General features: G+C 40.0%; 2 protein-coding genes across 2 annotated transcripts in view; one reads left to right on the forward strand and one right to left on the reverse strand.

The window, feature by feature from the left end:
* LOC115763550 overlaps positions 1-13,556 on the forward strand; it is a 28,457-nt gene extending 14,901 nt beyond the window's left edge. The window contains exons 8-12 of the mRNA XM_030706168.1: positions 822-966; positions 3,989-4,248; positions 6,433-6,534; positions 7,724-7,865; positions 12,960-13,556. Of these exons, the coding sequence (XP_030562028.1) occupies positions 822-966; positions 3,989-4,248; positions 6,433-6,534; positions 7,724-7,865; positions 12,960-13,541 (1,231 nt within the window). The 3' untranslated portion in view covers positions 13,542-13,556. The remainder of the gene's footprint in view (positions 1-821; positions 967-3,988; positions 4,249-6,432; positions 6,535-7,723; positions 7,866-12,959) is intronic.
* Positions 1-14,164, reverse strand: part of LOC115763358 — a 105,098-nt gene that overhangs the window by 63,571 nt on the left and 27,363 nt on the right. The window lies entirely within an intron of this gene.

Consider the following 14,164-nt stretch of genomic DNA (forward strand, 5'->3'; position numbering starts at 1 on the left):
GGTCATTTGTGCGTCTTAAGTTGTGAGTCGCCAGGTTTTTAACAATGTAAAAACTTGTTTAAGTTTTTTTAAGACAATTTCTTTACTTTTTGTATAATTCGAATTCTGAGTCGGTGCACATATTTGTTACGACAGCCAGACTGTCCGGAATGAAGCCCTCCTAAGTTTTTTCCATACTGTTGGGGCTATTGACAAAGGTGATATTATGCAGTTGCTAATTTATGGGACAAGCTTCAAACTCAACAATAATTGAGCGCAAATTGCGGCGCATAATAAAGTTGTGGCTTGATAAAAAGTGAGATGCATAATTTTTTGTGAAAGTTATAGGAAAAATTACAGCTACCGCGAAGTGTAACCAAAGTCAAGCGCCATTAATCAAGCAAAGTTGGCCTGAGGCAAGGAAAATAAAAGCGCGAGTTGCCCCGTAGGCGCAAATGAGGTGCATGAATAAAAAAAAAACACCACAATGAAAAGTTTCAAAACATTTTCACAACGAAATTTTTCACCGGCGACAAGGTCGCGCACCGGAAGTGATAACAAAAGCCGCTGACACTTGACAAAGTTGCGAGTTGACACACCAAAAAGAGAGGGAAAACAGCGTGAAAATCAGCGCCACCTGGGGGCGTGTCCAGTTGACAGGGCAGATAAGCAATGCCACGGACAGCCGCTGCCCAGCTCCCAGCCGAATATAACTCAATTTTCGGTGCCAGCGTCGCTCCGGTCGCTCACAGCTGGCACTTGTCTTTTGTGCTTTTAATTAATTCTTGTTTTATTTCAAAGTTGCCTTCCCAATATATCAAACTCTTCATTTCAACTTGCAGAGGCAACGTGCGCGCACTGTGGATGGGCGTGCTCTGGGCCCTAACATCTGGCACTGGCGTGGCTGTGGCCCTACTCCAGGGCTCGGCCGGGCCGCTGATTGGCGTTGCCATATCAGCATCGCTGCTGCCGCCCGTTGTCAATTGTGTGAGTATTCGAAATGCATAACAAAATTCAAAACAAATATAAATCCTCGAGCGGAGTCTGCCAGACTATTAAATACCCCGTATACTGCAACACAGATACAAAAAAAAAAACATTTTAATGAAACACAAACGCGCACACATAAAACTGAACTCCTTCTAAAAATATTTGTTTCTTCTTCCATCGTTGAATTAAATGCTTGAATATAATTAAAACAAATTTCAAGACAAAATGCGAGTCGACTATACCTAATTATGTGTGTATCTAGCATTTTATGCTCAACATTAATTTAATATATATATTTCTCGAATTTTGGGGAAATAAAGTATGTATTATTATGGGAAAACCTACATTCGAGGATCTGCTGTGTGTCACATACATTTGCAAAGCTACATATTTTATACAATTTTGCCATTTACCAATTTAACATACACAGGGTATACAAAATATATTTTTTTAATTGGTAAGCCGATGCTTGAGCACAAGAGACTTTGACGACAAATCTTCGTACTGATTGTCAGTGGCAACATATGTTATTGGCCTGTCTTCAACCATTGTTAGCGCTTCCCTGAAGCTAAAATCCTACTTGCTGGTGCTCACAAACAGTAAAAATTGTTTGCACAGTTTACGTCTTGCTGCATGTCCGTTTGAACAAGATATTTTTGACTTTACTTAGAGCGGGACTCTATGACTTTATTTTAGCTAGACACACAAAATTTGAATATACACAAGTTTTGTTAGAATCACTAAGCTATTCAAACGAATCAATATTTGCTTAGTTTACAATTCAATGCTTAAAGCTGTTACAGTTCGTTCTTAGAACCGAATTTCAGTTTCTATTCTGGTATCCTATTCATTGTGTTCATTCTTTCAGGCTGATATCTAAGTTTGAGTACAAATCATTTACTAAGGCGATACACTGGGTGACCGCAGTATTTCAGTTGGATTAAGATAAAAGAACAGGGCATCTTGCAGTCGGGAGCTGTCAACTGCTATGCTCTTATTTATTTGAATTATTTTTTATTGTTTACCACTGCGATATATATTCTTGAAATTTTATTTCTATTTTATTACCGCAAATATTTGTGTTCTAGAAATTCATACTGACCAGAAAGGAAAAGCTAGAACGAAAAGGAAGAAATATATTTACTAAAAAATAGACCTAAAGTCTGAAAGCATTTTGACTGAGGTTAGGGCAAGAGCGTAAATCGGCATTGCATTCCTTGTGGGAAGGCTTTGTGACTCGAACATAAATTAGGCAAAAATACAATTTGCTCGATTAATCTGAAGTGCAGGGCACAAAAACTTTTGCTCGTAAATCTATCCCACCGATTGCCGAGCTGTAACTTAGCCGTGGCTCAAGCACTGTCTCTGGCCGGAGCTGAGGCTTAGGTCCAGCTGTTTGCCTATTTTGTGGCAGCTAACCGCAACGAGTGCATAAATTCCGACCCAATTTTCAAGTGCGAATTGCGCCCAGCACGCAGGCTACCGGACGTTGCGTTAAATTATTAAGCAAGCACGCTCAGTGGTCTGGCCTGCAGATAGGTTTGGGGGGAAATGCATGCAAAAACTTGCACAGCGGAAACGACAGTCCAACAGCCAAAACAAACAAACCCCCGGCGACACGAGGTTGTCTGACATTTATCAATTGTGACAGAAAGACAATGGCACAAGGCGGCAAGTCGGCAAGCAGTCGGGAGGCGGCCACGAGCATGACAAAATGATGCAAGAGAGCAAATTATGGAAACGGGCACTGAGCTTTGGGCCGTGCTCCCTGGTCGTTCCTTGCTTGCTGCATGTGCTGAAACAATGGGGGCAGAGATCGCTTTATCATCCCGACGACTGTGGTCGAGCAAGTGTGCAAAGCCAGCCAGCAAGCTAAGCCTTTGGCATCGCAACCGCCCCCGCTTCCGATCCAGCCGTCGCCACCGAATACGCCCTGCATTGCACCGCTTGCTGCATCGTTTTTTGGCTTATATGAGCTGAATAAATCAGACACACGCACTAAAACTCTGATGCTGTCAGCTATGTCAGGCAGCACTTGCACGTTTTTAAACTAAAATCTGCTAACTGCATCGCCCAACAGCGTGCCACAATTAATTGCACGCAGACACGTCAGGCAACGGCGCGTATGAGTAATTACATTTATGCTTCTCTCATTACTCATACGCAAAGTTGTCCGCCTGCAATCACTATGGGTTCGCAGAAACATAACAATTTTCTAATAGATAGATAGTATTTTAAATAATTATTACATTTGTGCTATAAAAAACGTTCTTGTTTTCAGATATGCCTATGTTTATCTTTAAATAATAAGCTCGCAATGGCAATTAGTATGCAATATGTTGCTCATATTAGTGGCGTATATTTGATCAAATTATTTACAATTTGTCTTTTTTAGTTAAAGCCGGAAGTTTCGACTTTCTTTTTAAGGGTACATAGTCACAATGAATAATGGCAGTTTTATTTACTTGCATGCTAACTTTTAATAGACTTTTCTTAGAGGGAAAAGAATTGGTCGTCTTTCTTTTGCAATGAAGAAGAACATTAAATTAGCTAAAAAGCCATAAATAAAAAAATAAAACAACAAAAAAAAAAAAACATGCCAACATAAGAAAAAGGCCACACTCACATGTGGCATAAAAAAATATATAGCATACACACACACACATTTGCACGAGGCACGAACTTCCGGAATGCTTGGCCAAGCGCTGAGTCATTATAATTTATAAGAGCAACAGAAAAACGAAAGAGCGAAAATTCAAGAAAAAATATAAATAAGGCACAGAGCAAACAATGCGACAGTAAAGTTGTTTGTATGTGCGTGTGCGTGTAAGAGTTACAACAATTCACGGCCGAAGTCGCTACTTAATATGCTAAAGGCAACACCCGTGCCGCTTTCAATAGGAATTTGGCAATACGTCCGCAATGACCCTATGACCTCAAAAGCCCATGAGTCCCTCCCAAACGTTAACTCAGTTGTACTGGCCAGTGCTTGACATTGTCTGCTACTTATCTTTTACAGGGTCTTTTTTGGTCTATCGCCTGCATATGGCTCATCTATCCGGAAAAGCGTATACCCCACTTGAAAAACGAGGCGATGAACTCCACCAGCGCCTACCCATTCCTCTATACGGACTATTTGCCCACCGAGTTCCTGATCAATGGCATTGTGTCCGCCTGTTTGACGGTCGTAAATGTAATTTGCATATTTATAACGGCCATAATAGTGTTGAAAATCAAGGAAGTATCGGCGCCATATACGGCCAGTCCGGATCTAAAGCGGTAAGTGGAGGCCCTACGCCGATTCAAAGATTAAAATTTTGCATATCAAAGCAAGGGAGTTCAGTGCATACGAGTGTATGCGATACGATGATATGTGCCACCAATAAAGTCAGGCCAACTTTGTGATATGCACTGAAGTGTTCTTAATAGCAGAATACTTGCTTTTAAGCTTATCATTTCCGGTATGTGCGTCCGTTATATGGCCAGCCGACCGACCATTTGTAAATGTAATTAATAATAGCATCTGCAGCAGCAATAACCGCCAGCAAACTGAACGAAAATAATGTTCTGTGCTCAGTCGTTTAATCAGTATATAAGTTCTGACTGGGCAGAGCCATGAAGCAGCCAAAGAGCATGATGAGCGGAAAACTGTTTTTTGACGTTTTCCTTAAAATCATTTTCATGAATTAACAACCCAAACATTTATTAAATGGTCTCAGAGTTTGATAAAAGCCAAGGCAAATTATATATTTGACTAATGTTAATTTATTTGTCAACACAGGTGGCACAGAGAGAGAGATAGTGAGAGGGGGAAAGAGAGACAAAATGGGAGACTGAATATGTGCTCTAAACACATAAGCATACAAGCATACAAAAACCTGGCCCAAGTCAATTTTAGCGCTTAGCGAAATGTTAAGTAACACTTAAGTTTCAGAGTAAATATATTAAAGTCTGTCAGACCGAATCAACAATCAGAGTGGTATAGACAGATTTAAAAGGTGTGCATATAATACATTTAATAAGCATTAGGTCCAGAGCACATTTTGCAGATGACAAATCGCATTATTAACTGGCTTATTGCTTGCATTTCATAAGAAGTTGGCTAATGGAAATAAATGAGTTTTATGAGTTTTATTGCACGCTCTACTATAATAAATAGCCGTCTAAGTCGAATAGACGCCACTGACCCTATATCCTCTACATGAGTCTGGGAATCAGCGCGCATTAATGCCCGCCCACTTGCTGGCTGGGGCATGTCTGGTCTGCTACGTGGCCTTCAATCTGCTAAAGTGACGCATTCAGTTGTGTGAAATAATTTTTTCTTGCAAAACACTTTCAATACTTGCGTCATAAACTGCTCGCAAAATTATACACGCCACAGTTTTTGTTGCAGTATGCATTTTGTCGCCTATTAAGGCAAGCGCACGCTCCACAGCCTGACACCCAATAGCCCCTGCCATGCCTCTGTTATACCCTGCACCTAGAAAGTCAGGCCAAGAGAGGGTATTCAAAGGGATGCGTGTGCTTTATAATAGATAATTTTAACTACTTATTAAGTAATCAGCCTTGTGGGATGCACATCATGAATTATAATTGTATAATTATCACAATATTAATTGTAATATTATTATTACTATTATTTAAGGGGTCACAGGGTATCTTATAGTTAAGCAGTCTAGCGGACGCCTTATTGTTTTACTATCTCTTTGTCTGTGCACATTTAACAGTTGTTTATGCAATATTTGTGTTTGCTCTGCTGCATTCGACTAGCGACAGCCCTCGTTGGAGGGCAACGCACTGCACAAATAAATATCATGGATGGCAAAGTTTTTATCATTCTTTCGTCCATATGGCTCCGGGGCTATTTCCAATGATTTCCATTCCGACTGGGCAAATCTTGCAATACGCATAAAGTGCATGCATTTATATTTATTTATTGAAACTTTGTTTGCTCAGCTTTGGGAAATGGGAGATGTTCTTGTTTCAAGTGTGGAGTTTTTGTTTTTACCCGGGTGGAGGATATTATAATTTTTTCATGAAATGTGTAACGCAAAGATGAAGGACATCTCCAAGTAAATAAATGAACAGTATCAATAGAGTCGATTTAGCCATCTGTCTGGATATCCTATTTATGCTAAGTAGACTGTTTGAATACATCGTAATAAGACTTAGCATAGGAAGAATTAGAAGAATCGTACAAAATCGGACCTCTATATTTTACGGTTCCCTTGCGATCAGTCGCCAATTGTAAACTATTATAACTTGGCGAATACCAAGATAAAATAAGGATATGCAGGGATTCTGCAACCCAGCTAGAACAAATTTTATCTTGAATAAAATATTGCAATCCCAAATTTTCTTGATATGCTGCGCTTCGCTTAATATTATTCCATTTAAAACCCATGAAAAAACGTAGTATATTTTATTTATACCCTTAGCTAAAATCCTTCAATCTATTTATAGTTTCTGGGAAACTGATCTTCGTACTGTACGCAAGACGAACCGCTCCACGTTCCGTCATCGACAAGGAACGCTCCGAGGCGGGGCTGTTGACAAGCTCATAAGGTAAGTGTAGATGAAAAACGCGATGCATGAAATTCCGATTTTCGGATTCGTTTATATTTATATTTTGCAATTGTTGTTTGTTGTTATGGCGGTTATTGAGCACGTGTGCGTGCGTATGTATGTGTGTGCATGCGTGTGTGTGCTTGCGTTTGTGTGTGTGTATGTGCTCTTGATATTCCCCGAGGCCAGCGCAATTTACTTCTTGCTCAAAGGAATGGGAGCCACACGTCTCAAAACAATTTCGAGAGGTAAATAACAAAAGTATTTATACTCATATGTCTCAGCCCCACTCCAAGGCATTGTGTTGTTTTTAAGGATATAAATAATTTTGATGGCGGAAAGAAAAGTGGGCAATGTACAAAATGTTTATCGCATAATTGAAATCATTGCTAGAAATTTATGACATTTTTGTGAAAAACCGTAAAAGAAACATTACTGCGCCGTATGATATACAAAATTGGAAGTTATTTGAGGTTTCCTTAGACAATTCCGTCCACAGTTTTACACAGAAATTAAAGCAGCAACATTATAATTTACAGAACACTTAAGGCTGACCACATATATTATTGTTTTTTTCAATTACAAAAAGAGAAAACATTCGTTAAGCGAGATCAAAGCAGAATTAAGCCTCAATTAGGGTCAGAAGCGGGTTTCGGGTAAACGATTCCTTGTATAAATTACCATAAAAACAATTGGAATATCACACTTGAAATTCATGTTCCAAATTAGCAACCAGCTGCTGGCGTTTTTAATTTAACGCCCAGTGACCGCGCTATTTGTTAAAACAACAACTACAACAAATTTATGGCCTGGCCACACAAAGGGCATTGCAAAATTTCCACAAAAGTTTTTCATTTTAACGCTGAATGTAAATTTGCAGAGGAGGTATTATAGTACTTATTCGGCGCTTGCTAAAAGTTTAATATCAACTACATTGTAACGTGTACTCGTTTTGAAACGAACCTCATGGAAGCAACCCTCCTGTTATTAACAGAGCGCCAATTGCTAACAGCCAATTAACATGATAATTGCATATACGTGACATATTGCCAGAATTGAGAAAATTCGATTTTTGAACTAAGCTCCTTCTTTCACTTTCTGAGTATGAAAGTGTAAAGCAGTTTCGGCGCGTTACTCTACGCGTGTTTTTGCAATTAACGCTTTTTTGTACATTTATCTTATCCAACAGTGGTGGCAATTACCAGGGCCTAGATGAAGCCCGTAGTGCCAAAATGGACACAGCTCTGGAGCGAGCCCTAGCAGAGGCCGAAAGCGATGTTACTTTCAGGAAAGTCAAACGGATGAGCTACTCGAGCAATGCGGCGGGCGGAGTAAGTATCAAATAAGAAATATATAAATTCAAATAAAATAAGCGCCTCCCACATGGATAAATTTATCCAAAAATGATATTTTGGCATGCAACCAAAGGCATGCCTTTAATATATATCTTAACAATTTCTGTACCGTTATGTTTTAATCTTTCCCCAGTAGGTATGTGTTAAATGATTGTTTAAATTTGGGTGCAGCAGCTAAATTATTGCTTTCTCTTGTTCCGATTTAATCCCTCTAACGCGCTTTCTCCTTCTTACACCTCTTTTGCCAGCCTCTCCTTGTCGCACTAATGTAAATCTTTCTCCTCTTCGCACCTGCCCGACACGTTGACTTTGCAATAGATGTGGTGGTATCGGATGACGTTGTGGCGTTAGCTACAGTCGCAGTTGTGGCTGCTGTGGTTGTTGTTACGCAGTCCTACGTTGCAGCCATGGCGGTACAGCAGGTGGGAGTGGGTGTGGCTGTGCATGCCAGTCCATTGGCCTGCGGCAAATGGAACGGCATATGTCCAAAAGGGCGCAGTCGAACTTAATTTTCGCAGTGCACATCGTAACCAACTCAGTTTTACTAATTAAAAAAAGGTATGAACTAAGCTTGGGTCCAAGATTTATATTGCTTACCCAGCTGATTTAAATATGCAAAATGGTAAAAATTAGTTTTTTTTGGTATTTAATCAGTTGTTAGCTGCTACGCGTATCATATATCCAAATATGAAACGGATTACGCACGAGTTTCTTCAATTAGAAGCTGGCTAAAATCAGATCAAATGTTTTAGGCTCAATTCTTTCATGCAATTTAATTTTATTGGGATTTAGTGGCTGTCAGCAATTAATTCTGTATCACAACACGGTTTCGTCTTCTGATGTTAGCTCCATTTCTGCGTACAACGATTCGAACACCATTTCCATTTGGTCTTACAATTCTTCTGATGCGTCTGTTTCCTCGTCGAACTCCTCCTCTCCGCCTCCTCACAACAACTCGGACGCGCCTCCTCCTCTTGCCACCCTTGTTGCCACCTGATGTCGATGGTGTCGTGGAATCTGAACCGGCCACAGGAGTTGATGTCTCACTATCGCTTGGTAATAAGGTCGTATCTTCTTCTTCTTCCTCTGTTGGATCCTCTGGAAGAGTGTCATCAGCGCATTCTGGATCGGACTCGTTGGCTGGATCGTCACAGTCGATGCAACCAACGGGATCGCCAGGTGTGTCGCAAATTTCCGCACTGCCCATCGGTACGCAGGCCATAAACAGCGCCAGAATAACGAAGCTCAAAGTAATTGTTTTGACTCTCATCTTAATCCAATCGAATGGCGAATGATAAGAATCAAGCAGAGGTTTCGCCTTTTATAGGTAGTTTCAAATTCGATCTACTACATCAATTGAATATTTGGACAAGTTTATCCAGTCGCTTGATTACTTTGCGTGTGGATTTATTGTTTTAATTTTGAATAGGTAAAAAGAGTATAAAGGGCTTGAGCGAATGTATGTGACAGGCGACGACCTAGGTCGATCTAGCCTTGGGAGCTTCAAAACTACAGACATGAAAAATATTTGATTCAAAACATATGTATATAGCAGTATTGATTTTAGTATGAAAATCTACATATAAGTATATGCTATATATCATTATCAATATCTCGCATTCGGCGATAGATTCAGGGCATCTCTTAGTCGGGCATTCCCGATTCATAATACTCGTATATCACATTTGCTCCAAAAGAAGACGTCATATTTGAATTGGATGTACATCTGAGTATTTAATCAGTTGTCACTTTCAGATAACAATATAAATAATCTACCGGCTTTTTTTTTTTGATTATTTACACAAAAGAATTATCTATCGACAGTGTAAATATACCAAAAACAGGTGCATTGGAATCAGCATTTCGGTTTCCTATTGAAATATTTTATATGTATGAATGCTAGCTATTTGCCATCTTTTTAAGTTAATGGATAAAACAGGTTTTTATATTGACAAGTATACTTTTAGGCCTTAGATACCAACCCTCAGTCTACATTTTGTACGATCGACGATGGATATTTTAATTAGAAAATAGAGTGAATGAATTAAAAGTACTTGTCATAATAAACATAAATCAGGTAATATTTCGGAACAGAGCAATATTAGGAATTAATATTAGTGTAGAGATGTTTTTATCTACTTCGGTTCCTTTAGAGAATATATCTTTCCGATATAGCATAAAGGATTTTACATTGCTTTGTGAAAAGATATAATAATCTAAAAAATAGAAGGCATTTAAACTCAAACTCTATGACCTTCGACACAAACCCTGCTACTGTTCTTTGGGAGCTAGGGGTATACCTGTAATTTGTCTTGGAACTCAGCACATTTACTTTGATACAAATAATGATATTTGTAATTGCAACAAGCATAACAATTAGAATAACAATAAGTATCTGCTTATCGCATTTGTCAAGACCCTTTCACGACCCTGGGGTAAGACAGCTTTTAAAGTAAATTACCCGCAATTACGAGCAAAAGCGAGTGACTACGGTACATTAAGAACTGACCTCAATCATTAGTTGATAAGCGCGGCAAGAGTTGAATGTACAAGCCACCCATGAGCCACAGCGACGAGCAGGAGATGCCAGCCCAGACACTCCAAGGAAAGACAGAATATGAACCAAGTGAGGGGTCATCATAAATCAATGCGTAGCTCAGTGCAAGGGAAAGGTCAGCCCCAGTCGCGCCCTTTGTCGCGAAGAAATAACTGGGGATTGCATGTTTATTGCTGAGAATGGGCCAAGATTTATGGTAGATCCAGATAAAGTCGTTGCAGCGAGCAAAAACAAATGTCTGCAAGCGACTGCAGTGAGTCCTTCCACGAAGGATGTCGCAACATAGACAAAAACTGCTTCGCATGCTGGCCCAAAATCCAGACTCTTCGCTGGGTGTGCCGCGGACGTCGAGCTTGCGATGTGGAGATTGAATTGAAGACGTGCTGCTCGGAAATTGAGTGACAATTGAAATATGTCAATTCAGGGATATGCAAAGTAGTTTTTGGAGGAGATTTAAAGTAAAAATTGAACTAAAAGTTCTTCTTTGTATCCCAACCTGGATAATGAAGGATGCGTTAGAGTCATTATTAAAAGATAAGAGTCTAGGATTTGGCAGGCCGGAACAATAGCTGCTGAGTAGCAAACTTTTAGTGTAACAAAGTTAAAAAGGTTAAGTATACGCATGGGATACACGCGAATTTAGATGATTATCAAAGAGTTTATTATCTGCCGCTACGCAGGAAAGGAAAAAAAACTTTCGTAATTTCCCGTTTAGCAAAGGGACGAAAGTCCCAATTAAAAGTTACTGGGAACCGGGGAGGCATCCAAGCGTCAATTGCCACAAATCAACTTTTACATTAATTCATTTTGTAGAGATGAAAGCCGAGGTGGAGAATGAAAATCCAAATGGGAAACGAGTACAAAAATCAAAACGAGAACGAGAATGTCAAGCAGGCACTTGAGTGAGTGACAGTCAAGACATGCTCCAAATATTTAAGGCCTCAGTCGAAGCAGAGTCCAAAACAAACTTGATAAGTTGCTCCGGGGGCTAACAGTTGGGGGGTTACACTCTGAACGGCTTGTAATCTATTTAAAGTGAGTCGCGGCCACTAAAACTCAATTAACCCCGTTTGACGCAGCACGAGGCAATTGAAAAAGACAGAGACGGCAAGACAAATCAAAAAAAGAGGGCTAGAGGGAAAGAGAGAGCCGAAAGAAGAAAAAAAAAATACCACAGACAGAAAAGAACGTAGAAATCAAGGCAAAAGATTACAAACGGAAATGGCTGGACATTAAGTGGGCTTGAGGGGGGCTCTTCTATAGATAGATATATGCATGTTATATAGGCGTGGCATGAACGGCGTTCGTGGAGAATTTTTCACTTAAAACCGCATTGATACTCAATTACCAGTGAATGGGTTGCCAGGTTCACGGATTGCGGGGCCGCTGCCACTCGAACTTAAGCGGGAACCGCGAACAGCAGAGGCGCAAAACAAACGTCGGATGTTGAGCACAGGAAAGCGGAAACACTTTGCAACGGAAATGAAACATCAATTAAAGTGGCGCACTGCTCAACGGCCGCACGAGATACGCTGGCAACCCTGCTCGCTGCCAAAAATATATTGCCTTTCGTCCAATGCCGCCATTGTTAATCCTTGCGGTAGTCGCTGCCATTGAGGCCAGCAGCGGCACGAGAACTGCCACGGGCCGGGTGGCCTGAGTGTAGCCACCCCGTGGGTTGTAAGTTCCTGCAAATCTCGCAAGGGCAAAGCCCCATTTTTCGTTAGGTTACGGCTTAATTGCAAGCCAGTGCATGGCATGGGCATGGCCATACATGTTCTTATTTGGCCCACGACAGCAGGATAAACAATATATTTGGGATGAATATTTTGTAACAATTGGAAAACATTCCCTGTCAATAGCTGGCTAAACAATTTTAAAACAAATACAAATATTCAAATCTGTATCGTAGTGTATTTTAACTAAAACTCTCGTTAAAGCTGTTGCATAATTTTGTCGTTATTAGCTGTGAAAAAAACTTGAAAATTTAAAAATATACTCGATTATTTCCGCGTCATATAAATTGTTATCTTTTTTTGGGCCACGCCCACAAGGGCGGGTAACCATCAAAATATATAGCTCTTCAGTATAGTAGTAGGCTAGTAACCAAATTTGGCAAGTCGATTACACATGAATTTGTACAAAGATATGGCAACCACGCCCACAGCCGCCTCGAAAATTGAAGAGAATCGAAATTTTCTTCAAGTCACAATTTAAAATTCACTTTGTGTGAGGTTTTTTTTAAAGAATAATTACATATGCGAAGCAAACGCAGGGAAATAAAATAAAAATTAAAACAAGAAATGAGTGTTACAATTTTGAATAAAAAAGGTTTACATCTTTATCGCAGACGAAACATTTTTTCATCATTTTCATTAAAATAATTAAACCTACTTGCTCCAGGGTAATGTGAATTTATTTTAATTTAGAAAGCACAATCATCGTCCACTTTCTTATTTCAATAGTATATCTGATGTGTTTCCCGATAGCAATACATCGTTTTTTTTTTTTAGCTAACTGAACGCTTGGCCAAAATGGCTGGACTCAATAAACGCGACGATGCGATGCATACAAACCCGAGCAGCGTGGCAGGCAGTCGCATGAACTCCATACCAAATTCTCAATTGAATGTGGATCTTAAAGCTTTGGATAAGCTGGTAAGCAGCCTGTTGGAGCAGCATGCGGCTAGCGCGGGCAGTGGCAACAACGCCGCCTTCAATTTAGAAGCGGGCAGCCGTACGCCACCCGTGCAACGTAAGCCGTCCAAGAAACTAAATCGCTGGCGTCCCCTGTCCCGTTCGGTGCACAGCTTTAAGCGCGGCGAGGGCAGAGACCATGCGGGCGGCAACTTTACGCAACTGCAGGAGACACAAGCGCCGCTAGCCCAGCATGCGCCCAACATGCCAACCATCATGGAGAGCAGTGCCGGCAGCCCGGCGCCCAACAATACCCAGCCTGCGGCTCACAACCCATGGACTGCTTCACTGGAGCGCACGCCAGGCGCTGTTCGGAATATGCTGCACAGCCTCAGCCAGGCAGGCAATGGTGCTGATCAGGAGGATCAGCTCAATTTAACACAGAATTATGTGGGCTAACCGAAAACTATTTTATATACATATTAATATACACATATAAAGAATATCGTACATTGTTATTAAATATTAAATGCTGCAATCAATTGCACCAGAATTAATTTTGATTGATATTAACAATCATTAATCAAAAGATAAGCCCTTTACTGCTTTTTTTTTAATGATAATTATTAGGTATACAAATAAATAACAATGTAAATTGTTTGTCCTAATTGACTCAGATAGTAACTGAGTTCTGATAAGTAGATTTATAATTTCCACGGTATGAAGCATGGAACATCAACCGGCAAGGCCACGTAATTTCCGTTAATAGTTACCCACATAAAATATAAATATCCTGTTAGGATTGCTCATCAATCTGCTAACAATAGATAAATTTAATGCAAAAAAAGTTCAATTAAGACTGACCGAGCTTTAGCAAGGTTTCAACAATAAGAAACCACTGCAAAAATATTTGAAAGTGAGAACAGTTTATATCCTGTACTTATCTCAAAAGAAACTTAGTGTAGTGTAGGCTCAAAACACATACACTTAAATTTCCATTGATTTAAATTTTAAAATTTTAAAATATTTATAAGTAAATTCACCGAGTCTACGTCAAGCTCAACCGCAAAAGAGGCAAGTGT

Source organism: Drosophila novamexicana, unplaced genomic scaffold (assembly GCF_003285875.2).
Source record: "Drosophila novamexicana strain 15010-1031.04,08,12 unplaced genomic scaffold, DnovRS2.1 tig00000739-arrow-arrow-pilon, whole genome shotgun sequence".
In the NCBI taxonomy this organism is placed as follows: domain Eukaryota; kingdom Metazoa; phylum Arthropoda; class Insecta; order Diptera; family Drosophilidae; genus Drosophila; species Drosophila novamexicana.